The 26,544-nt window shown below is 35.3% G+C and overlaps 1 protein-coding gene across 3 annotated transcripts in view; it reads left to right on the top strand.

The window, feature by feature from the left end:
* The window catches only part of ANO3 (anoctamin 3), a 430,234-nt gene that overhangs the window by 211,679 nt on the left and 192,011 nt on the right, over positions 1 to 26,544 (top strand). For all 3 annotated transcript variants that reach the window (XM_013987284.2, XM_013987285.2, XM_003122910.5), the window contains exons 2-3: positions 13,156 to 13,350; positions 14,686 to 14,754. In XM_013987284.2, coding sequence (XP_013842738.1) covers positions 13,156 to 13,350; positions 14,686 to 14,754 — 264 coding nt within the window. The remainder of the gene's footprint in view (positions 1 to 13,155; positions 13,351 to 14,685; positions 14,755 to 26,544) is intronic.

Below are 26,544 nucleotides of genomic sequence, written 5' to 3'. Positions count from 1 at the left end.
TGAAATTTAAAAATATATTTTTTTTTGTAAAAACACCAAAAAAATGAAATATTTAGCTATAAATCTAATAAAATATGTGCTGGATATGTATGGGGAAAATTACAAAAATATGATTAAACCAATCAAAGTAAAACTTAGATAACTATATGAGTCATGGATTAGAAGAATTGGCATAATTAGGATGTTAATTCTCCTCCCCCAAGAGATATTTAGATTTATTAAGTCTCTATTATAACGTCAACATAATTCTTCTCAGACATAGATAAGCTGATTCTAAAATGTATAAAGTCAAGTAAAAAAACTCAGCCAAAGCAATTAAAAAAAGAAGAACAAAATTGAAGGACTATCACTGCCTGTTTTTAAGATACATCATAAAGCTAGAGAGGTTAAGAAAGTATGATATAGGTGAAAGGACAGACACATAACCAATAGAGTGGAATAGAAAATTCCGGAAGAGACCTGCATAAGTATGGACAGCTGATTTTTAACAAAGGTACAGTGACAAATGAATGGAGAAAAGAAAGTCTTTTCAACAAATAATTGAACAACTAGCTGAAACAACTAGAAAGCCATATGCCAAATATGATTGCTGTTCTATACTTCATCCTATATAGAATAGTTAACTTAAAATATGTACTATCCTAATATCAAATATAAAACTATAAAAACCTAATCTAAATTATTCATAACCTTGGGTTAGGCAATGAGTTCTTAAATACAGCACAAAAAGCACGATAGGTAAAATTTTACTTCATTGCAAATAAAAAATTGACTCTTCTAAAGATACTGTTAAGAAATGAAAAGACAGGAGTTCCCGTCGTGGTGCAGTGGTTAACGAATCCGACTAGGAGCCATGAGGTTGCGGGTTCGGTCCCTGCCCTTGCTCAATGGATTAACGATCTGGCGTTGCTGTGAGCTGTGGTGTAGGTTGCAGACGCAGCTGTGGCTGTGGGTAGGCCAGTGGCTACAGCTCCGATTGGACCCCTAGCCTGGGAATCTCCATATGCCGCGGGAGCGGCCCAAAGAAATAGCAAAAAGACAAAAAAAAAGAAAAAAAGAAAGAAAGAAAGGAAAAGACAAAAAATTTAACAAACCCAAAAAACAAACAAAAAAGAAATGAAAAGACAAACCACAGACTAGTATAAAATGTTGCAAATGAAGGATTTGTATACAGATGTAAAAAAGACTTTTAATGCAAACAGTTTTGCATTATTAAGTATTAGAATTGCTAATAGCAACAATCCTTTGATGAGTGTATGGTGCTGCGGGAATTCTGTCATTCATACATTACTGGTGGTAAAGCCACTTTTGAAAAAAGTTGAGTGTTTCTCTAAAAGTTAAATATGTACTTACTATATGACCCAAAAAGGCTCTTCTGTGTATTTATGGGAACTTAAAAACTCCATATGTGTGTTTATAATACCATTATTCATGGTTGTAAGAATCTATATTTGTGTCAAAATTCAAAGAACTGTACACCAAAAAAGTTAATTTTATTTCATGTAAATTTAAAAATAGATAAATAATAAGAAAATAAACCCATATGCTCTCTCTGAAAACACATACTTTTTTCATGATGAGAATAGAAAGTGCTTGGCAAAAATAATCTTAGTTTTTATTGAACTCAAAACTGCAAAAACAGTATAATCTTCCTGATGAATATAAACCATGATTTTAAAAGTGTAATTTCTAAAAATGAAGGCTAAAATGCTACTAAAATAAAAACTCAGATTCTGACTTTCTATAAAATAAGTATCATTGGGAAAAGTAGTTGGTAAATAATAGCTGGTAAATTAATTATTAGTAATACAAACAAAAATTAAACAGCCAGTATTACTAATAACAATAATATATACAATCATTATTATTTATCATTTGTCTTTACAAATGGCTTTATTTTTAAACACTATAGCAGTAGCTAAAGTTTCTTATCCTGAACTGGTTGAAAAATATGCAGAATCCATACTACTTTTCTGTTTTTTTTTTTTTTCCGAGGACCAGTACCTTCTTAAGCTTTTGAAATAAGCTTCCAATAATCAAATATCAAACTATGTTCAAAAGCAGACATAGAAATTGCCAACCTTTGGCACAGTATGGAAAAACCCATAAGTAAGAACAGCAGGTGGCAAGAAGTGGGAAGTTACATGGTTCCAAATGTTCATAGCAGGCTAAAAATATCGAACAGGTTGTGCCCCAGAGCAGTTCTGGTTAGACTAGTCAGGCTTGTGTTTGGGTTCAGATTCTACACATCAACTAAATTCTTCCAGTTAAGATCTAAATTTCTTCTATTGGTTTTACTAAAAACAATGTATGGTTAGAAGAGATTGGACCAGATTTTTAGTTTTTCAAAATGTTGTCATAGAACTTTGGGATTAAGTGGGGGTCTTTAGAACCTCTCTATTTCAAGGACAGGATGTAATCCTTGCAGGGTCCGTATACTTTGGCCAAAATCCAAATGATTTTATTTTTTTAATGGCCTCAACCATGGCATATGGAATTTCCTGGGCTGGAGATTGAATCCCAGCCACAGCTATGACCTTGCTGCAGCTGCAGCAATGCTGGGTCCTTTAGCCAGCTGCACGGGGTCAGGGATCAAACCCATGTCTCCACAACAATCTGAGCCACTGCAGTCAGATTCTTAACTCACTGCACCACAGCAAGAACTCCCAATGACTTTTTTTTGAACTCTTCAGAGTGAAACTGTCTGTGCTGCTTTTGGCAGTAGTATAAATATTACAACTTTGCAACTTGTCAGAAGTACTATAAGATTTTAAGTGTTATATCCTTATCCAAACCCAATATTTATTTTTCATATGGAACTACTTCCATGAGGTAGGCAAGGATGGTCAGGAATTCCATTTTGCCCCTTAACACACACACACAAACATTGAGTGTGATGGAAGGAGCACCAATATGGTTTTCATAACAGTAACTTTAAGGTATTTGAAGGTTTCATTTTTATCCCTTCCTATATACTGTTGAGAACCTAGGAGACACCAGCACTTTGATTAGACATTTGAAATTTATCAGTGGCCATGGTAGTGCTAGGAAAATAAACAGCAAATATTTTTGTTAAACCTGACAGCCATGTACTGCATATCCACTGAATATGAACTTGATGATGAATGAATGTTATTAAAATCTCCATATTTTTAGCCAACCTCAGGTAAGAGTTCAGAAGCCAAAATCCTGAAAGTACCTTGCCCTTTCCAGTAAAGAATTCAAACAGGTGTTTTGGGTCACAAGTGATCTTGGTAGGAATGGGTGAAGGGGTATAGATTTCAGGAATACCCAATGGGATGAAGAACTGTCAACCGTCAGAATCCCTCCAACAATCACTACTTAGTGATTCCACTAAGATCATTACTGCTTTGTCACCAAAGCCCACTACCTCATCTGCATGAAGGAGACCTACGGTCCATTAGTTGAATGATAACGTTCAAAGTTTCAGAGGTTACCTGGAGGTTATTTTAAAAGGGGATATGCAACTGTTCATGATTTTTTTGACATATGTCCTAAGCAGTCTATCTCTTATTAGGGATTCCATGATTTTCAAACGACAAAAGAATTGCAAATCGAAAAAAGAATAAGTTATGAGCCTTGTTAGACATTGTAATTAGACTGCTCAGGAGGAAGTTTTGGTTACATTTGGGTCCCTCCATTAGAGTCATTGTCAGTTTTCATGAAATTCCCTAATTTCTTATTGTGTTGGTAGACAGTTTGCTTCTGCCCTTGGATTTTAATCCACTAACTCTCAGTCTCTCTCCTGGGCATTGATTCATGAATCCTTGTTCAAACAGCTCTTGTCTTTTGAACAGAGTGACCTCTTCCCCTTCGAGCACTTAGGCAGGATTTCTCTCAAACACTCCATAATGTCTTTTTCACCCAGGTGCAGTCCTTAACTCTAATTACCAAAACCTAAACCAGAAGATTAGTTTTTTTATAGTGCTCTGTATCTCTGTATCTCAAATATAAAATATGAATATTTTTTGAAAAATGAACTTTTCATTATTTTATTGGTATAAAAGCTTCAGAATCTTCCCTTTTGTTATTGTACATGCTACATATTTATGGTTCTGACTTTAAATCTTATTACATCTTATATATATATACATGACATCATTGATTCAATTATAATAATAGCAAATACATGTAGGATAAACTAGCTATCAGGCATTATTCTAGCACTTTATTTTTATTCATTTAGTCTTCAAACTCATAATTCTGAGTTAATGATTATCATTCTCATTTTAAAGATGAGGAAACAGACAGGGAGATTAAGGAGTTTATCCAAGCTCAAAAATGCGTATTATGCCAGATCTTGTCCGCTAGTCTCAAAAATGAATGAAAATTGGTTCCTACCTTGAGGGAGCTCATGGTCTCACAGCAAGATGCACATCAGTACTAGATTGCACATCAGTACAGTGCTTTAGGAATGTTGCAGAGGTACAGGGGACATGGTAGCTAACACAGTGTAAAGGCATTAAGAAAGCTTTTCCAATGTTGGTAACATTTGAGCTCCTCTTTGAAGGGTACAAGTTTCAGGACAAAAATAAATAAATAAATAAATAAAATGGGGAAAATGTAGCTGAGTGAATTACCAGGTTGATAAAGGAATAAGGAGACATTTACTGTGGATAAACTATTTATTATGAGCTTATGAACTTGACTATGTTGGAGAATGATGGGGAAAGCTCTACTACAGATTTATCTTTTTACTTTATTCTGCCCTCCCCCACAATGTGGTAAAGAAAGCTCTTCGCATCATAGTACCTTTCATAAATAACATGAATCTCTATGATTCCTGCCAAAATCTGTTTTGAGTTCTAAAAAGGAAACAAGGAAATTAATGGCATTTGTGGGAGGAGGGATTTGGAATAGCTCAAATCAATAGATGGATCATTGTTTTATAATTGTTGCCAAAAGTGAGGACCAGCTGATTGCCACTCTAAAGCCAATAAAGAGGAACATTTGGTGGAAAGGAAGGTTTGCATTACTTCAGGGGCTTGCAACAGGGGACTCCTGTCCAAAGGCAGATTCCCCCCACTGACAATCAGAGGGCAGGATCTTCTGTAAGTGGAGGGAGAGGGTTACAAGCAGAAACAGTTCAGTCAGCTCCAACAGTCATCTTGAAATCAGTCATGAGGTGGTCTGACCACCGTTATCTTGATTGTTTTAAGTACAGTTAATCTTCAGTTCCAGGGTCAGTTTTTTCCTATTTTTTGAGGCCAGTTCTTGGAATTGTGGCAGCTTATATCACAGCTAGAGTCTGGTCATCATGACGTTAACTTTTTCCATCTGGTGGGGGTTTCAGTATCTACAAGACAGCTCACAGGATACATCTCAGAAGATCATCTGTAGCGCTTGAGAAGGAACACTTTGCTTAAAGACTAATCTATGATTATTTGGTCTCATTTTACTGTTTTCCTTTGCTTCTTCATTTTCTCAATTCTCTGATTAAACTTATCTTTTGGACAAAGTGTTTTCTACAGACAAAAGGCAGGGGGAAGATATGGGGGATAGGGAGAACCATAGGGTCCTGATTCATTTCATCATGATAAATGTTCAGATCTTGTTTGTGGCTTTGCCAAATGAATACTTAATCTAAAGATAAATTTCATATGTACTTCAAAAAGCACTAAGGTGAATGGTTATCTGAGCCTTCAAGTTTCAGAACATTGTAGCATGCAGAGTAAATGCCTTTTGAGATTTTAGTCTGTTATGGGTGCAGGGAGTTTTATCTATTTTTTCATTGCCATATCCCCATTGTCTAGAAAAAGTATATATTACAATAAACACTTTTCAAATGAATATATTAATTAGGAAAGTAATTACTTGTCTCATCTCAGTCTTTCATTTGGTAAATATTCATTTGCATACTGAAAGTACTGCAGAGCCAGGTACTGCAGCTCTGACTGTGAACTTGCCCTCATAGAACTTTCCTTACAGCTAAAGAGACCAGAATATCCTAATAAATAAATGCAAACATAATCAGTTTTACTAAAGCAAAGTATATGTTTCTGATGGGGCTTATAGCAAGGAAATAAACCTATTTGAGGTGGGTTATGTGACTTGGAAATTAGAGCCCAGACATAAAGATAAAAACAAGGGCACTCATTTCACCTTTAAAATTTTTTAAGTGTTTTTTCACCGCTTTAGAGACCCCTTCATAATTCTGTACCCTTCTTAGAGTATTCTGTCTTATATTGAATTTATGAGAGAGCTTGTATTATTCATTGTAATACATTGTAACTGTAGAAATTAATTTTGATTTTGCTTGTTACAAAGCTAACTGTATATTGTTCATCTTTGTCTCCTGCATAGTCGTGCACATAGCAAGCAAACATCAAAGTACATTAAAGTCAATAGTTTTCTTTCCCATATTTGCTTACAAGAATCTTAAAGTACTTACAACTTATTAAAAAAAAAAAAAACTTATTTTTTTTTCCTCTGGTGGTAAGAGTGCGTATGTTGCTTCCTGCTCCCAAAAGTTATGCTCATAGCTCCACTGAAGTTATACATCTGTATAGGTGTAGTGGATAATCTCTATTGATCCCTCCAGATCCTTCACCTTTTCTAACCTGCCCTGTGCCCCAGCAAGCAGATGTCTGTGACTTAATCAACCAGGGGCTCTCATGACCTCTGGTATTTAGATTTGACCAGTGTGGGGGGGCATCATAATAGATTAGAAGTTAATAAAAGAGAGTTTGGAGTATTTTATTTCCTGGGCTCCCCTCCTGCCAGTCTAGGGTTTGGCAGTGGCTCCATCCTCTGTCTAAGCACATAGGTTCTGTCTAAGTACATTCTCTTCCCCCGGCTATAATTGCCTTCAGGTTCCTCTGTCTACCTCCTCCCCTTGCTCAGCAGGCCCAAGGGTAATAAAGGCTTCTGTACATGGCTGGTAGGGAGCTTCGTGGCCATTATTTTTTCATCTTAATCCTGTCCACACCTTTTAAATAATCTGTTTATTAAGCTTTCTTCAGGTACTCTGAGTTAGCCATCTCTGCCCTATTTGGACTCTGTATAAGTAGACATACTTTTCTTGTTCAAAGTGAGAGGAATACTTAAAAGTGAGTGAATCACAAACTATTTTAAAAGAAGTTTCTGAGTAAACAGAGAAGTTGCTTGTTACGTTCCACAGAGCAGAGACCTTGAAATCAGGTGGATGCGGTTTGTTCCAGGCTCCAACACTTCCTGCATGTGGAACTTAAGACCAGTTACTTACATCCTTTATGTCTCAGGATTCTCACATGTACAGTGGGGATGACAAGTCCTAACAGGACTATTACAAGAATTATTGATAACACCCAGGATGCACCTGGCACTTTGTAGGCCCTCAATAAACAGTGCTTTTATCACCCAAAAATAACTTCTGACCAAAAGGGCACACTTACACCACAAATCAGACATGTTCTTTGAAGGAGAGAGAACTATAATGATTTTGACAAGGCAGAAGAATAAGAAAAGTCTGTGCCTATTTATGCTTTTCCTCCAAAGCTTGTTATTTAGATAAATATGCTTTGATTGTATTCACTAATGTAGAAAAGTGTTTGAATTTTATGAAATTAAATGGCATTCTGAGACAATACCTCTCCTCAACCCATCAATTCTAAAATACTTCCAATAAAAGTATAAATCATAATCACTAATTCATATGACAAGAGACAGACAAATGTATTTATTTTTAAATTTATTTTTAGCATTTCCCTTTTATAGACATAATATAAAATTCATTAGGTAAAAATATTTTGTTTTGCCACAAATACCCCAAAATTCTTCTAACAATTTACTTGGTATAAATTTCAAAGTTCACGCTATAAAACATACACACATATTTTTTTTTTTTTGCATGAGTCCTTAGGAAATTGGTTTTCTTGAAATTTTACTAGAAGAGTAGAACAGTGTATATTTTGTATTGAGAACAACCAATCCATTTTTCTTTACTCTTCAGTTTTATCTTTGAAGTTTTCTAAAGACCTATTTTTAACAATTAAAACTCCATGTCAGGTCAAAGCCCACTGAGTTAAGTAGTTATCTCAACAACAACTTAACCTCTTTTGATGTCAGCTGTCTTATATGAATTTATTTCTAAAAGATACCTTATTTGCAATTACATCTTATATGCAATTGGACCTTTGTGTATATCTAGGTGAAACTATCATTTCATGACATCCTTTTAATATGTGAGTATTTATGGAATGCTCTTAAAAAGTTGGAAGTTTCTTTAGAAAAATCTATTCTAAATATAGAAAATGACACATTTCTATAGTTCTAGAGATTTATCCTTAAACTCAAGAGCTACATATGCTTACCAAAACTGATGTTACTCTGATCTCTTTTCTAGTTTTTAGCTTTAAATGGTAGCTGTCAAATATTATTCAAGGGTACCAGGTAAAGCCATACAAGAAAATAAACCGAACTTAGAATATTGAAGAAAAAATGCCTGAGTAAGTTGTGGGAGTAGATATTGCTGGTTATGCCAAGCAGAATCGTGATGGCATTTGATGTAGAAATTGGAGAAGAAACTCTGTACTTTTTAGAACATTAAGATATCACACTTTCAGCTTAGATTATATTGATTTCTAGCAAAGCTGATCACTGTAATAGCTTTGGAAATATTCAGTAGTTAAAGATAAATGTGAAGAAAAATGCAGAGCAGTAGGAAGGATATGTGTATCATCAATATTATTGTATCAGTTTTCTTTGTATATTGCATTTAACAAATATCTTCAGCAGTTATATGTTTATGGATAGTTTTGTCGTTGCTGCTTTTGGGGTTTTTTTTTGGGGGGGGCGGTGTTTGGCTATGCCCTCAGCATGCAGAAGTTCCTAGGCAAGGGATTGAATCTGACCCATAGCAGAGACAATGCTGAATCTTTAACCCACTAGGCCATCAGGAGCTGAGACTTTCTTACCGTATATGCATAATCCTTTGAAGAAAATTTGTTAAATCCAAGAATTGTAAATAAATTAAAATGTCAGAGAAGGAATATGTCATAAAGAATCAGCTCAGATTACCTTCACAGTTATGACTTCACTACCACAGGGTGAGAAATTCCCCTTTGGTGGCTTTATGAGGCCTTATCTCTATTTTTATATTATTTTTTATATATTTTTTATTTTTATATACTTTTATATATATATGTTTCTCCTGATAGCACCATTATCACTCAACATTGAGTTTAAGTCTGGCCCAGAGAATGCACTCAAGAATTGTTTGGAATTACTAAATAAATGATAGAAAACTGAATGAATAAAAATTAGGTTTAAAAATTATAATGAATACTAATTTCATATAATTCAGTTATGCACCTTGTTAACTAAATGATGGAAGTGAGAAAACAACAGTTAGTTTTATAAATAATAACTGATACTTACTTTGGGCGACTTAATGACACACATTAAGGCATAGCAGATTATATATTACTTATATCTATTATTTTATAGATCAGCCCAAGAACTGTCATTTGATAGATGACAGCAAGGCATTCCCAGTTAATATGTACCAAACAGCACGTATTCATTTTTCAACTTGTATTTCACAAGTTTCTAAGATTACAGATATAGAATTATAGGTTCTCAGGTTTGCTTTTGCTCTGTATCTGTGGTTTCTACATTCAGAGCTCTCTGCTTAAAATTTGCGTGATATTTTTACCAAGTGAAACCATGGTAACGACCCGTCCAGGATTGGGGTTCATGAAGAGCTGCGGAGCATTCTGAAAAGATCATGGGTTTTAGAATCCAATAGCTATAACTTTCACATTCAGTTCTGCTGGTTGCTTGATTTATGACTTAGAGTAAGTAAATTCTGTTGCCTGTCCTAGTTTTATTTCCTATTTGCAGCGAATATGTTTAAAAATATTTTATGGATTTTGGCAAATGCAGTTATTCAAAGAAGGACATAAGGCAGATAAATTTGTGGAAAATAAAGGGCAACTAAGCAAAATTCCCCAGAGGGGCTAATTTTTATCCCCTACCTAGACCACAGCAACAGCTCCTTTACACCCATTTCTCTTGCTAACTGTGCAAACAGATTATTTTTTTCAGTTTTTAAATACACTGTAATCTTCCCACATCAAGGCTTTCACAGATGTTATTTATTATCTTTACTTAAAAGATAAGCACAACACAAACATGCATAAATATATTTCTTTCTATATTTAAGCTTCCTTTTTAATTTTTTGGCCAAACATGTCACTACTTCAGAGAAAATGTCCTCAGCCACTTCATAAAGGAAGTTCTCTTTATTATTCTCCATAATATAACTATGTTTGTATTTTCATAGCATTTCAGTCAATTTATGCATATGTACATACTTACTTGTTTGTTCAATGTCTGACATTCTAAGTCCCATGAGGGCAGGAATTATACGTACACCTTGCTCACCACTGTATACCCAATGTCAATACTTTGACTGCAAAGAACAAAAACCCAATTAACAACTCCTCACTGACTAGGTGGAATTCAAGTATGAATCAAATGACAGCATTGATGAGCATAAAGTTAGCCTCACCCTATTTCGGTTTATAAAATAATAATATCTATCAATGCTAGTCTTCATTAGCTCAAAGAACAATTTTTTGAATACGTATGCCAGGGTCAGTGGGTTAAGGTGATTTGTGTTGTTATAAATTCCTCATGAAGGCCATTTCTCAGGGACCCAAGACATTTCTCTCTAGCCCCAAATCTTTACCAGCAACTTTCACCATCTTCCATCTATGTGCCTTCACTCCCCCCACATCAAAAAAAAAAAAAAAAAAAAAGAATATTTATTCTTTTGCTCATATATTCTGCTAGAGTAAAATGCAATTCTCAACCAGAGGCCAGGAATAAAAATCTGATTATATAATATTGTACTTCAGTGTTTCTTAAATAAAAGAAAATAGAAGGCCATGTAATAAAATATGCATAGGCATAAAAACCTACTAAGACAGATTTTTCCTATGCTACTCCATGTATATAGTGTAGAAAATACTAGTAGGTCCTTAACTAAGGAAAATTGTATGATGTTGTAGTAGGATTTCAGTATGAGTTCTGTGAGACCTTGGAGAATTCTTCAAAAGAATATTTTATTTTCTTCTCATTACAGAGTCCCAGAAAATTAAGATACTGGGTCAGTTCACATTTTTTTCCTGAATCTCTTTCTAGTTCACGTTTTATTTGCACACTGACAATTAATGTGAAAATAAATATGTATTTTTTTATAAATCAGGAAGGTAAAATCCTTACTGCTAGGTTTAATCTGAATTTCATCTGTTCAACCACATCTTATTTCTGTAGAACCTCTTTGAAAAATTGTCTTGTCAATTTTTTTCAAGATTCTCGATTGTCTCAAAGTCCATTGCATATTGATGCCTCTGCTTGTTTATTTGAATTCATGCATTTCAAAAGTTCCTGAGACACTTATAAAATTAAATAGCTAATTATAGGTGGTTATAAAATTAAGTAGCTAAAAATATTAACCTAAACAACATGAGTGGAATTTAGTTTAAAATGTTTGTCTTATATTAAATATGATAATTACTGAAAATATACCTTTTCTCTGGTCTTTACCCTTTCCCTGCACCTATTAGGTTGTACTGTCTCAAAAATGAAATTAAGATGCGTAAACTACAAGGCAAAAAGTTTCATTACTTTAATGTTCTATGCATTTGCATTATCCTCTTCACCTTTCAATCACTAGATTTGAAATACACTTTAATACAGAGAGTCAGTATATGGGCAGGTGAATAGGAAGGGTAGTAGGAACAGATATGTTTCTAGGTATGTTCCTTCTGTGTTTCAGTCTCTACCTGTATGGCTTTTGATAACTGTTCTTTACATTTCAGAGTCTATGAATTTTGAGGTGAATGGAGGGTATTCAGGAGTTTCAAAATTAATTTATGGGTCTACCATGATGTTTTAGCATTTGAGACTGTTTGGAGTATAAATCCCCTTTCAGTTTACTTATGAGTGATATAAGGCATGCTACTTCCCATCTCTAAGTCTCAGTTTCTCCATAGCTTGTGTGTGTGTGTGTGTGTGTGTGTGTGTGTGTGTGTGTGTGTGTGTATAGTTTGCTAAGGAATATATGAACAATGCTCAACCTGAAAAACTAAGATTAAAACAATTTTGGGTTTTTTTTCCTTTGTTGGATTTATATTTTATTCTGAATTAAAGCAATTGATAACTATCTAGAGTTGGCCATGGAATTTCATAAGGAAACGGATTCCATCTTTTGTGGTTTGGGAAAGTGAAGATAAATCTTTGGGGGGGCAGTTTGGCATTATTTATCCAAATGATAAATATTCATATCCTTCAAGCCAGCAATTGTACATCTAGGTATTTCCTCTTAGAGAAATACTCAATATGCGAAAAATGGGATATGCCAGAATGCTCACAGCAGTATTCCAGGAATGAGTAATGACCTGGCATCGATAAAACATGGGTGGGGACAGATGGGGCCAGGGGAGTGCAGGGCAGTGGGGTCATTCTTTGCTGGGGGCATATAATTACTGGGACTTCCAAGAATGGGTCTTCGAATTATAAAGGCCCCTCCCCATGTGGTGAGAAGCATTATGGCAGATCAGTCCTCTCTGCATGAGTGGAGGGACTTTTCAGGGGTCACAGGAATGCTTTCTCTTGACCCCTGCCTGCTGGCCAATTTTTGTGTTGAACTAAATATACCATTTCTTTCCAGCCTCCTGATCACTGTTAGGACATTATACATATGTTTCAAGGAGGAGAGGGTATAGAAAAAAAAAGGGCTCCAGTTACTAATAGTAATTTGAATGTTTATGCATTAGGTTTTATTGATTTTGCTACTTAAAAACCTAAATGGTTAGATTTATCCAAAGATAATCAAATTGTTGTTCTCATAACTCCTCAAGTGATTGTAAACCTGTTTCTTTTATATAGAACCTTAGGGGGGAAAAGAAAACAGAGTGAGCTCACACTGGAAGAGGAGTTGTTTATTTCTCATAACTAATTGACAAAAAAATCCTAAAACACTTTCCCTGACAATAGAGAAACAAAACTAGCATTCAATTAGTTCTAATCCCTAGATAATGCTTGTCAAGAGTACTTTCCTGAAACAGCCATTACAAGAATTGAAATTATTTGTTGATTTCTGCTCCTTATATCTTTCTACTAAAACTTACCATTTTGAATTTGCAGGTATGAATATAAGCAAGAGTGAGATAGCAAAAGAAACTTCACTAAAACCATCTCGGAGATCCCTGCCTTGCCTCGCGCAGAGCTATGCTTACTCCAAGAGTCTAAGCCAGTCTACCTCACTCTTCCAGTCAATTGAGAGTGAATCTCAGGCTCCCACATCTGTAACCTCAATCTCTGCTGACAAAGCAGAGCAAGGTGAGCTCTATTTTCTTGTTCAGCTTAGAAGGAGTAGTGTTTTCAAACCCTTCCTCCCTCCCTCCCTCCCAGCCTGCCTCCCTCCCTTCCACTAGTATTTATAGTCTTTAGGAAAGAGGCTGACATAAAAAGGAGCCCAGTACCTCATGCTGGTCAGACAAAAGGCCACTTGTTGACCAGATATGTGTTCATTTCTTCCATCCCTTAAAAATAGCCAACCCCATGCAAGCATGGACCTAATACTTTCTGTTTACAGGAGAATACAAACCAGCTACCTGAATCACTGGCTCATTAGCATTCCTGATGAGAATTTATAACTGGTAATTAAATATGCCAGCAATAATAAATTCATTTTTCTAAAAAGAAAGACCAATAACTTTAAATAATACTGACAATAAAGCAGTGAAGATTTGGTTGCATAAAGATGCAGGCGGACAAGTGTTGACAACCAAATGTTGGTACCAAAGGAAACCTTGGATAATAAATAAAAGGATTGAAATAAAGGGAAATGCCAACTAGATGCCACATTAAAGAGACTTTGTGGTTGCCCTTAGGTACTCTTCTGTACACATCTGCCCCTCTGAGACACCATTATGCCTTTAGATAATCCCTTTTCACAAGACTCAGGAATCAAAATTCAACCAGGTCCCTGTCATTCAGGGGGTGAGGTATATTTTTATTATCCCATCCCCATCTAAGAGCTTTTGTGTATGAAAATTAATTTCCTCATGATTCCTTAAGGTTGTTTCTTCGTCTAAATAGCTTGAAAATACCAATATTCTCTTTCTGATAATATTATGAAATCATTGCCTACTATACATAGTCAGCTTACACCCATGGCTAATTTTCGAGAGAATCAACATATTAAAGTATATAGAGATGTAGGAGTTCCCATTGTGGATCAGTGGGTTATGAACTGGACTAGTATCTACAAGGATGCAGGTTTGATCTCTGGTCTTGCTCAGTGGATTAAGGATCCAACATTGCCATGAGCTGTTGTGTAGGTCTCAGACATGGCTTGGAACCTGCGTTTCTGTGGCTGTGGTGTAGGTTGGCAGCTGTAGCTCTGATTCCACTCCTAAGATCCCTAGCCTGGGAACTTTCATATGCCGCAGGTGCAGCCCTCAAATGGAAATCATAATGATAATTTTTAAAAATAAAAATAAATAAAAAGTATATATATGTATTTCTCTCATTTCAACTCATTAACTAAAAAAAAAAAAAAAATTCTTCGTGTTTGGCCATCATTTGGAAATCTGTCCCAAAGGTCATTTTTCTAACTGTTGTTATGTTTTTCTCCCCCAAATACAAAGTTTTTTTTGTTGTTATTTCCAGTTAACCCTGAGGAGAGAAAAGAGTCTGTGCTCAAATGTTCTTTTGCTGATCTCAGTGATTTTTGCTTGGGTGAGTCGATTTCTAATATTTCTTTCCTCTTTTTCAAGTTCTAGCTTACCTCAGAGGTATGTTGTCTTCTTAAAACAGAACATTATTTTTTTAGAAAAAAAAATTCCTCTTTAGTCTTTAACATTTGCTGGGTAAGAATAATATTCTGAGGTTAAAATATTATTAAGGTATTTCCTGTACAGTTGGAAATTCAAATACAGAACATTTGTAATGAAAGACAATCCTGTAACTGAAAAAGAAAAAATTCTGGTTAGTCTTTTGGAAATTTCTTTCAATTATCTATGAAAAAGTATACCTATAATACTATGTTTACATTTATCTAATTTCAGCATTATCTGTTGATCTCTTGTGCTAAATGAGGGTTAATTAGCTCATTTGTATAATCTATCATTTTTTCATAGTTACATTGCCATTTAAAATTTTAAACCTCTCTTCATATTAAATTTGAACTTTAAAAATATATATTTGCATCTTTATATCATGTTTTATTGCATTTCAACAATATCTCTTAACTCCTCATTTGGCAAATATATCATAGCTATGAAAATATGCTTTCTGCCAGTATAATATCATGTATTTTTTACAAGCCCAAGTTGTGACCTCTGTGCCACTTTTGAATACTCTTATTAGAGTCAAGGTTTAATAAATTCTCTCTTCCAAGCTTCCATCATATACTCAGATTCATGTCACATTACATTTATTTTGTTACTTATACCACAAACTTTTGTTAGTTACATTTCCCTAGATTATCTGATTTGTTTTTCTTCTTGGGAGAAGAAAAATATCCTTTCTTCTAAATATTCCCATTGTAGTCCAGTTTCTCATTAATCTTTAAGATATTCTTGGTGTCCACTGATTTTTCTTGGACTATTAGATTTTTTAGGGCTGCAGTCGTGGCATATGGAAGTTCCCAGGCTAGGGGTTCAATTCAGAGCTGCAGCTGCTGGCCTACACCACAGACACAGCAATGCAGGATCCAAGCCATATCTGCAGTCTATACCACAGCTCACAGCAGCACCAGATGCTTGACTCAGTGAGTGAGGTCAGGGATGGAACCCGTATCCTCATGGATACTAGTCGGTTCATTACCACTGAGCCACAACGAGAATTCCTCCTAACATATTCTTCTTTCTTAGTTTTTATTCTCATTTTTTTCAGGGTATATCTTTAAGCATCTACTTCTGAAGGTAATGTGAGATGCAAACTTTTAAAGTTAATCCATCCCTGGAATAACTTCAGTTGGTTCTTACATTTTATTAATATTTCCTTGTTTATATAATTCTACATTAAAAATAATTTCCCACAAAATTGAGTGATTAATTCAATGCCATCTGACATTTGTTGTTACTACTAAAAACCTGATTGCTATCTGATTCTTGTTCTTTTGTAGTTGATCTTTTTTTCTCTATACATTTTTATTATATTTACTTTGGGTTATAAAATCATACATTGTATTTACATGTGTGCATATAAATATGTGTTTGTGTATTTTTCTTTCATTGTCCTTCCCATGGCATGGGGAAGTTCTCCAACCAGGAACTGAACCCGTACCACAGCAGTGACCAGAACCACAGTAGTGATAACACAGGATCCTTAACCAGAGGAGCTACCAAGGGACTTCTGTGTGTGTTTTAATTCATCCCACTCTAGGGATTGTTTACCCTTTCTGTGTGTCTCATGCCTCCTTTCCACTTATGTATACAATTTATGCACTTTTCATTTCCTTCTTTTTCTCTTTTTATAAATCCAGTTTAAAATTTTTTTTATTTCATCTCATAGTTATGATTTCTACTTCAGTCCAGGAAGATTCCTTGAATTTTTCTTCTAAGTGTCTTTTTATTTGTGCCTGTGTTGGGGGAGGGGGGGCGAGGTGAAATAGTGTATATATATTTAATTTCCAAGACGGTTTTTTGTGTTTAGAATATAACTTTTTCAGAGCACCCTATCATATTTCATGAATGCAACATCTCTTAGCTATCTAATGACACATAAGTTTTCATTTGCTCTTTAAATTTTAGTCTATTTGTCCAGGGATCATTTGTTTCCTGCATTTTTAATTATTCTCCTTCAGGCTGCAGAATTTTTAAAATTTCTGGTGATCTTTGATCATCAGTTTGCATTTAAGAATAGAAGAACAGAAAGACTGTCTCAGAGCTGTGTATGTGGAAAAGCCTTAGAAATAGAAATCCTGTACTCTAGAGCGAATGGTTGACCATCACTTAGATGATCCACCTTCGTCAAATTGAGGACTATGCTCTAAAGTGCCAATGTCCATGTTACTGCTCTTGCACTTTGAGTTTCTTTAGAGAAACGGTTTAGAACAGCTTGCACATTCCATTGTCAGACCTTCAGTTTCCATCATGTCTTCACCCCTGATTCACTGTTTGTGCCACTCTTGTCTGTCTTAGACATCTCTAGGATTTGGCTAAGGAGAATCATGCTCCTTCTGCCTCTGAGCAAATTACTTACTCCATCAGTTAACAGTCGTTCTTTGGAATTTTACCCCCTCGGAAACTGGTGTAGGTTTTTAGTTTTCAAAAGTTATTTTACTGTCACGTTAATGTAGTCTGCAAAATAAGAGAAAACATACCTGAAAGCTCATTCAGCCATCTTGAACTCTGCTTCTTTACTGTATCACAAGTTAATGATAGATGGCTCTTTGATGTGATATTTTAGTTTGGACCAAAGGAAGAAACCTGTGGAACATTTATTGTATAGACTCAGCACACAATTTTCATCTAAAAATCTATCCCAAGGGAAAAAAAGTATCAGAAATGAAAAACAAATTTTCTCACAGCTTTCTTTACAATAATTATTGAATTTAAAAATGGAAGCAAATTGAATATCTTAGTAATAGGGGAATAGTTAAATTGTAAAATATCAATATACTAGAATATCATAGACCCATTAATAAACTGTAGTATTGAGCATTTAGTGCCATGTTGCTAAATGGGAGAAAATAGCTTAATATAAATGTAAAACTCCTCTCATTTTAGTTAAAAATTTATTGGAAAAGGGCTAGAAAGAAATATACCGATATGTCAGCTAATAGTATCTCCACATGAGATTGTTTGTGGTTGTTATATTTCTTCTTGCAGTACTTTCTTTTTGTCTCTAAACAAGATATATTCAAATATTATGTCATAGGAATATGTAAAGAAAATATTTACATTAGAATTTTCTGTAAATTGGGAAAAATGCTCATATTTCAGTCAAAACAGCACCCAATTCTATGGGTGCTGAAATTTGAAACTTGTTGATAGTCATCCAGTATTTGGAAATAACAGTGATACAGAAAGATTTCTATCCTGACCCTCCATTGGTAGGTAATATAACTTTTTAAATGTTTTTCCTATAACAGAGGCAGTTTTACTAAATCTACTCTTTTGCCTTTTGCTGTTACAGCACAAGATTTGCTTCATTTGAATGAAATTGATATTCAAATCTGTAACTGTAAAGTACTGGATTTGCCTATGAGCAATGCCTTATCACTGGGACCTTTCTTTTTTATCAATTAAATAGAAATAAAAGGAAGCCAAAATTTATAAAAGAGTGATACTAATATGCCCCAACACTTATTTTACAACCTTAGAGTGAATTTATTTGTAATATACAGAAGTTAAGCCCTGAGGTTTTAGTAGTAAACACATTACTGACCTGTCTGCTTTGCCTACGTCAGGAATTCTCAAGTCACCCAGGAGTTTTAAAACTCTGGGTCCCAACTCAATAGAATCAGGTTTTGTTTTGTTTTGTTTTTTGTCTTTTGTCTTTTTAGGTCTGCACCCATGGCATATGGAGGTTCCCAGGCTAGGGGTCCAATCAGAGCTACAGCCACCAGCCTATGCCACAACCACAGCAATGCCAGATCCGAGCCATGTCTGTGACCTAGACGACAGGTCATGGCAATGATGGATCCTCAACCCACTGAGCGACAGATAGAACCCACGATCTCATGGTTCCTAGTTGGATTCCTTTCCTCTGAGCCACAAGAGGAACTCCAAGAGAATCAGTTTTAATTGATCTGAGGAGTGAAATCAGTATTCATAATTTTAACTATTCTCCAGGTAAATATTAGATGTAGCCAGAATTAAGAATTTCTAGCCAAAAATGTGTATCTTGGTTTCTTTCACTGAACATTCCTGAGGTACTTTTCATAATTTTTTAAAGAATGAGCTGTGTTATTTATAAATGCACTGTGAATGATTGCAAATTAGTCATGTTTCTTATAATTATTTTTTTGTGTGTGGCATAAAACAGTGCTAGCTTATTAAGTTTCCTAATTAGAGGAAGACAGACACCATCAGGTTCATTTCACATACAACATCAAGAACATTTCATCAGAACAAAGAAGCTCGATCATAGTACAAAGGTCTGTCCCATAGTAATTAATTCTGAAAGCAGTTACTATTATTAGTTATTTTCTGATAAGAAAACAAAAACAAGAACAAAGATCTTGTTCAAAATATCCATACAGGTAGTACAGTTTGCATAGCACCTTTCATTAATAATTCTCCCAAGTTAGTATAGTTAATAGGCTAACAGTTCCTCCAGTCATGCAAACCTTTCTGTTCAATTCTAGGCATCTTTTTTTTTGACAGCTGCCATTCTAAATATTAACATTTTCTCTAATGCATACTATAATTAATTGTCCTAACTGCTCATTTCTTTAATCATCATTGTAGTATGTCTCAATCATTCAACACACTTGACTCATATTTATATCCCTCCAGGCTTTGCACCTCATGCCCAGTATTTTAGTATTCCCCCAGCATCAGTCTATCATGCATTCAGTTTAGAGAAGCATTAGAGCTTCTGAAGGGATTAAGACAGCACGCATGAGGTATTTACCTTTATCTTGAAGGCGAGACTGCAGTTCTAACTGGCTGTAGTATTACTAGGCATTACAGAAACCCATCTGGATGTAACACCTGGCTATAAAATGCTCTTTTTGAGTCGGCTACCAGTCTATAATATATATGCTTTTATCACCTTTGAAAAGAGTTCAAGCAAAATGATGTCAAATATGCCAAGAATGTAATTTCATAGAGCTTTAATAAGTATTTTAGTAATACATTACCCTCTTCTAAGTTCATCTAAGAATTACATTCCCTAATTTTGCTTTTAGAGTGCAGACTACCAGCTTCTAGCATTGGGTTGGTTAATGTATGAGAATTTCCAAGTACCAGCATGCTCTGATACAATTTTTGGTACTTGACCAATGTATTTAATTAATGACTTTTCCTATTTACAATGAAATACTTTGAACTGCCACATGGGCATATTAATGCTGTGGCAGAGTTAACTGTATGAGGTCACTGTTTCACTGAAGTGTGATGTTTCTCACTGTTCAAAATGAGAGCTGTAGAGGACGGACTATTCATGATTCTATTGATTCAGAGCTGCAAATTTCCATTAAGATTGTCTAACAGGATTTGTAGAAGATTACCGATAAAATGCTATTTTCCCAGCCAGACATTAGTAAGATCTTCTTTCTTGTTTCTACTACTTGTATGACTGTGGCAAATTATTAACCTCTCTGAACTTCAGTGATCTCATTTGTAAGGCGAGTTTAATGATCCCTGCTCTTGCAAGATTGTTGAATTAAATGAAGAGGCATAGCTCTAGCATACCTCCTACCACATCATAGAGGTTCAAGGAATATTTGTTGATTGCTCTATTCAGTCAGTCACTGGACTTATCTTTTATATGAAATTCTACTAGCCTCACAGATATCTTCACTAACCGTCTTTTTCTCTTATCATCAAAATGTGATTTTTATGGTAGAGTGTAATAATAATAATTTACTGATCTCTTATCGCACATCTCTCTACCCCGTATTATCTCACTTAATTTTCTTAACAATCCTTTGGTTTGGGTATTATTTTCAACCTCTTTTTACAGATGAGGAACTTGATCCACCAAGAGGTAGATTAACTTACCTAATGCTGAATAGCCAGACAATGGTGAACTGAGGTTTCAACCCAGAAAGTCTTAATCCCTTACCTTCTCTCTTAATCACCACAATAGCAGCTGAGGCATGTAAGGTGAAAGCAGTTAGTGATATCCAGGGAACACCAGCTCTGCAAGATATTAATAAGTATCAGGCCAGAAGCAGTAAAGGATGCAGAAATAACATTGCGTGGTAAAATACATTTGGGAGATGATTGGTTGAAGAAGGCTAATTGGGTTGGAAGTTTAGAAATTTTCTGCTTGGTTTTCTTCTTTCATTCTTTTAATTGTCATCTCTAATCTTTTAATTCTACTTTTCATAGAACATCCAGGACACCATTCTACCCCATGCCCACAGACACCCCCCACCCCCCACCCCCCTGCAACACACCCACACACTCATTCTGGAAAGTACTCATCCATGTAACAAACAGCTTGGAATCTTGGTGTGTCAGTTTCTTGTTCATCAACCCTGGAAGCTTGCTACAATCACCCACCTTTTTTTTTTTTTTTTTTTTTTTAATCATTAGTATACTGGAAAATGGCAAAGACAGAAAAATTCATGTTATCAAGTAACTGATGTTTGATTCTACCCATGTCCATGCTACAGTAAAATCAGATAACTTTGAAGTGGATTTGTTAAGGAGGGCTTGTTAAGACCAACATAATCTGAGTCCAACCCACCAAAATATACATCTATCTAATCTTGCGAAATCAACATTTTGCCAGTGTAATAAAACAAGTCCCTCAAGAAGTGATTTATGTTAGAAAATCAAGGCATTTGGTTTCTATGAGCTTAATCGTTCAGCATGATGGAATGTTCATTGACCTTCTTTCTTAAAATAGTTATGTTCAAATGAGTACATAATGTTTTTGCTTTATTTCTGAAATAGTAGATTATCTCCACTAATTCTCATTATTTTTCCAATAATTTCATGTTCAAATAATATAAAAAAGAACTTTTTTACTAATGTTACCAATCTACTTAAAGAGGATGGAAGTAAGGGAATTAACATTGAAAGAACATATTGATTCCCAGTTTTGAAAGCCTCACAGTGACTGTAAATCCTTTTCAATTGTTTATTAAATTCATTACATAAGTCATCTTAGCTCACTTTTCAAATTATATTCAGAATCCAATACTGCTCACCACTTGCTTCTACAAGTGCAATATCCACTGCTACACCCTGGTCCAGCCACCATTTCTGGGTAGACGAGTGTAATAACTTTCTAATTGGTCTCTCTGCTGCAGCTCTTGCTTCCTTATAGTGTATTTTCCACACAGCAATTACAGGAAGCTTTAATAAAAGGAAATTAAATCTCATCAATTCTTATTCAAATCCCTCCAACTTTCCCATTACATTTAAAATGTAAACTTCCTACTGTGACCTTCAGAAGCCTTATGGGATATGTGGGTCTGGCCTCTCTAGGCCATTTCCTAATGCCTCCTTTCCATTAACAATGCTGCAGCCAGTCTAGCTTTTTGTTCCCTGTTCATAATAAACTTACTCTTATCCCAGGGCTCTCTACTGAAAGAAACCAGATTCATAAAGCCTCACTTCATGTGCCCTGATCTTGATTTATTTTTACTCATAATACCTACAAAGTATTACCTAAAATTATATTATTTGTTTTTCTCCTCCTTTCTGTCTCCAGAGGACAGAGATTTTGTCAATTTTATTGATGCTTATAGCCCAAAATCAAGAACAGTACATGGCACATAGATTTTCTGAGAATATTTTTAGGATCAGACAATTGGGTAAAAGACAAAGAGGATATTGGTACATGTATCTTTGGAGAGTCTGCTATAGAATTTGCCTTTACTTTCTCTCCATGGCATCATTCTTCACTGTGATTTTTCTCACCTGTTAGAAATCATCACTTTGTTATTTTTCTCACTGAGGACCTAATCTGATTCTCTTCCTCTTTTTTCATTTATGTTGTGTTGACAGACATTTTGGTAGACCATTTAAAGGCCTAACAGTCATCACTCTTCTTAAGCTGTAGGAGTATGCCTTTCTAACATTACTCTTCTATGAAGTCCTTGCTAATATTCAGTCTTTGAGATGCTGCCTCCTTTCTGTTATTATAACACTTTGGATATGGCTCTGTTCATATCAGTTTACCAGATGATACTAATTGCTGTTTATATCTGTCTTGTTCATGTTGCCTAGCACATGCTGTGTACTCAATGATAGGTAAGTAGATAAATGATGGTTGGATGCATGTATGGAAGGATAGAATTGGGTAGAATAAACACCCACACATTGACACAGTGGAAAGTAATTTATCTGTAGAATTTGCTTAGTTGGGAGATTGACTATGTCCAGCTCCAAGAATACCCTCACTGTGACTGGCTGGTGTCAGGACTTTAGATCAATTTTAGTGTTAATGAGAAGGAGACAACAAAGGAACAGCAAAGACCATTAGATTGTGTAAACAGCAGACCATTAGATTTACTATTTATTTAGGACCATTAGATTTTTAACAGGAGTCATTGGTGGAGTAATACTTTTAAATATCATGGAATGTATTAGCAGTCAAAACATCCAGTTTCAGGAACTACCTCTATCACTAACCAGAAGGGTACACACCATCTGTGCCTTAGTCACCTGATTGATGAAATGGAGATAACAATATTATAGTTTGATTTCTTGTCATGTAACTAGAGATTATTTGAACGGGATTCAAGTAAGAGCTCTTGTGAGGTGCAACTAAGAGAATGTATGTTGGAGGTGATATACAAGTTATAAATTATGAAAATAATTTTAGGTGATGACAGTGATTGAAATATAATTGACAAATGATATTATATTACTGTGAACTGTATTGCATAGTGATTTGACAGTTGTATACATTGTGACAGGGTCACCACAAAGTCTAGTTACCATCTGTCATTGGCCAAAGTTAATATGCTATTACTGACGGTATTCTCCATACTGTGTATCCCCACGACTTACTTTGTATCCACGTGTTTGTACCTCTTGATCCTCTTCACACATTTTGCATGCAACTGACTTGCCTCCCCTCTGGCAACCACCAACCTGTTTTCTGTATCTATGAATCTGGTTTTGATTTGCTTGATTTGTTTGTTTTATGTTTTAGATTCCACATAAAAGTGTAATTGTGTGATATGTGTCTTTGTCTGACTTATTTCACTTAGTATAATATTGATGTTGTCCATCCATTTTGTCACAAATGGCAAGATTCCATTCTTTTTTACAGCTGAGTAATATTCTGTTGCATATGTATACCTCTTCTTTATCCATCCATCCACTGATGGACCATTTAAGTGTTTTCTGTATCTAGGCAATGGTAAATAATGCTGAAGTGAACATGGGGGTGCATATATCTTTTTGAATGTGTGTTTTTGTTATCTTCAGACAGATATCCAGAATTGAATTGCTGGATAAGATGGAAAGTTCTATTTTTAATTTTTTGAAGTGTTTACAGTTTTCCACAGTGGCTGCACTGATGTACATTTCCAACAACAGTGTACAAGGCTTCCCTTTTTTCTGCACTCTTGCCAAAAACTTGATACATCTTTTTGTTTTGATAATAGCCGTTCTGACAGGTGTGAGGTAAGACCACATTGTTTTTTTTTAGGGCCACACTTGCAGCATATGGAGTTTCCCAGGCTAGGGGTCAAATAGAAGCTATAGCTACCGGCCTACGCCACAACCACAGCAATGCAGGATCCGAGCCACATCTACCACCTACACCACAGCTCACAGCAATGCCGAATCCATAAACCACTGAGCAAGGCCAGGGATTGAACCTGCAACCTCATGGTTCCTTGTAGGATTCTATTCCACTGCTCCATGATGGAAACTCCAATACTGCATTGTTCTGATTGTATTTCCTTAATGATAGTGACATTGAGCATCTTTTCATGTGCCATATGTGTATTTTCTTTGGGAAAACATCTATTCTGATTATCTGCCCTTTTTTTGGTGAATTTTCCCAAATATTCAAATTTATTTAATACTTATCCTTCTCAAACTCTTCTAAAAACTGAAGAGGAAGGAATGTTTCCAACCTTATTTTACAAAGCCAGCATTACCCTGATACCAAAGCCAGAGGTCACCTCAAAGAAAGAAAATTACAGACAAATATTACTAATAAACATAGATGCAAAAATCCTCAACAAGGAGTTCCATTGTGGCTCCATGGTAACAAACTTGATTAGTATACATGAGGATGCAGGTTGGATCCCTGGCCTCACTCAGTGGGTTAAGGATCTGGCATTGCTGTGAGCTGTGGTGTAGGTTGAAGAGGCAGCTCAGATCCCAGTGTTGCTGTGGCTGTTGGTTTCCATTTGCATGGATTTTTTTCATCTCTTCACTTTCAATTTGTGTATTCTCTTAATTCCAAGATGAGTCTCTCCTAGGAAGTGCAGACTAAAAAAAAAAATTGTACAACCTAAAAGTTGAGAATTATGTTTTATTTAGTGGACATCCTGAGGAATTCAAGCCCAGGAGATAGATGCAGATAGGTCTCAGGGACTGCTCTGAAGAAATAAGGGAAGAGTCAAGATATATAGGAGCTTTTGCAACAAAGACCAGGTAGTTGCAACACCGAAAATTTACTGATAATTAAAGAAAACTGGACATCTCAAGTTAATTAATTTAGTATTTTTGTGTGCACAGAGAGATGTGAAAAATCTGCGCTCACTGAAATCATTCCTTTGATATGTACCTCATCTACGTGGGGCCAGTATCTTTTCCCATCCTTAGTCTTCTCAGGGTGCATTGTTGGGAGGTGGCTGTAGTGGCTGATGGCTTAATGGCAGGCATCCTATTTCCATCCCAAGTTCCCTCAGGGCCTTATTAACTGCAACACCCTTTGTTTACTGATATCATAGGCAACATTTTTCTTTCTCAACAGAATGTAGATGAGTCTTGTTTTTTATCCATTCAGCCATTCTGTGCCTTTCGATTGGAGGGAGCATTTAGTCCATTTACATTTAAAGTAATTATTGAAGTTCCCATCCTGACTCAGAAGTAATGATCCCAACTAGGATCCATGAGGACGTGAATTCAAACCCTGGCCTTGCTCAGTAGGTTAAGGATCTGGTGTTGCCATGACCTGTGGTGTAGGTGGCAGATGAGGCTCAGATCTGATCTTGCTGTGGCTGTGGCGTAGGTATTCAACCCCTATCCTGGGAGCTTCCATGTGCTACAGGTGTAGCCACCCCCCTCAGCAAAAAAAAAAAAAAAAAAAAAAAAAAGACAAAAAAAAGTAATTATTGATTAGATATATTTATTGCCATTTTGTTAATTGCTTTCTGGCTTTTTGTTGTTGTGTTTTTTCTCTTTGTTTCTTCCTTCTCTTTCTTTCTTCCCTTATGATTTGATGATTTTCTTGAATGTTATGCTTAGATGCCTTTCTCTTTTTCTTTTGTGTATCTACTATAAGTTTTTGCTTTGCTTTGTAGTTACCAAGAGGTTCACATATAACATCCTATGCACATAACAATCTATTTTAAGCTGATAGGAACTTAAATTTGAACATGTTCCAAAGCTCTACATGTTTACCCCCTTACCTTTTATGTTTTTGATTTTATGTGTTTTCTTCTATTTTATGTATTTCTTAACTAATTTTTGTAGTTTTAGTTAATTTTACTATGTTTTTCTTTTAACTTTCATTCTGTATTTATAAGCAATTAATTCACTGTATTTTCTATATGTTAACCTTTACCAGTGAGAGTTTTACTTTTATATGTTTCCTCTAAGGGTAGAAATCTCATTTAGGACCTAGTTCAGGTTGATTGGAACACATTCCCTCAGGTAGCATCTTTTAAAATATGCAAATACATACCAGTCCTGTGGGGCTGTAATC

The sequence above is a fragment of the Sus scrofa genome, chromosome 2, assembly GCF_000003025.6.
Source record: "Sus scrofa isolate TJ Tabasco breed Duroc chromosome 2, Sscrofa11.1, whole genome shotgun sequence".
NCBI classification, from domain to species: Eukaryota; Metazoa; Chordata; class Mammalia; order Artiodactyla; family Suidae; genus Sus; species Sus scrofa.
Note: the sequence above shows the minus strand (reverse complement) of the source record. Positions and strands in the feature narration are given on the sequence as shown.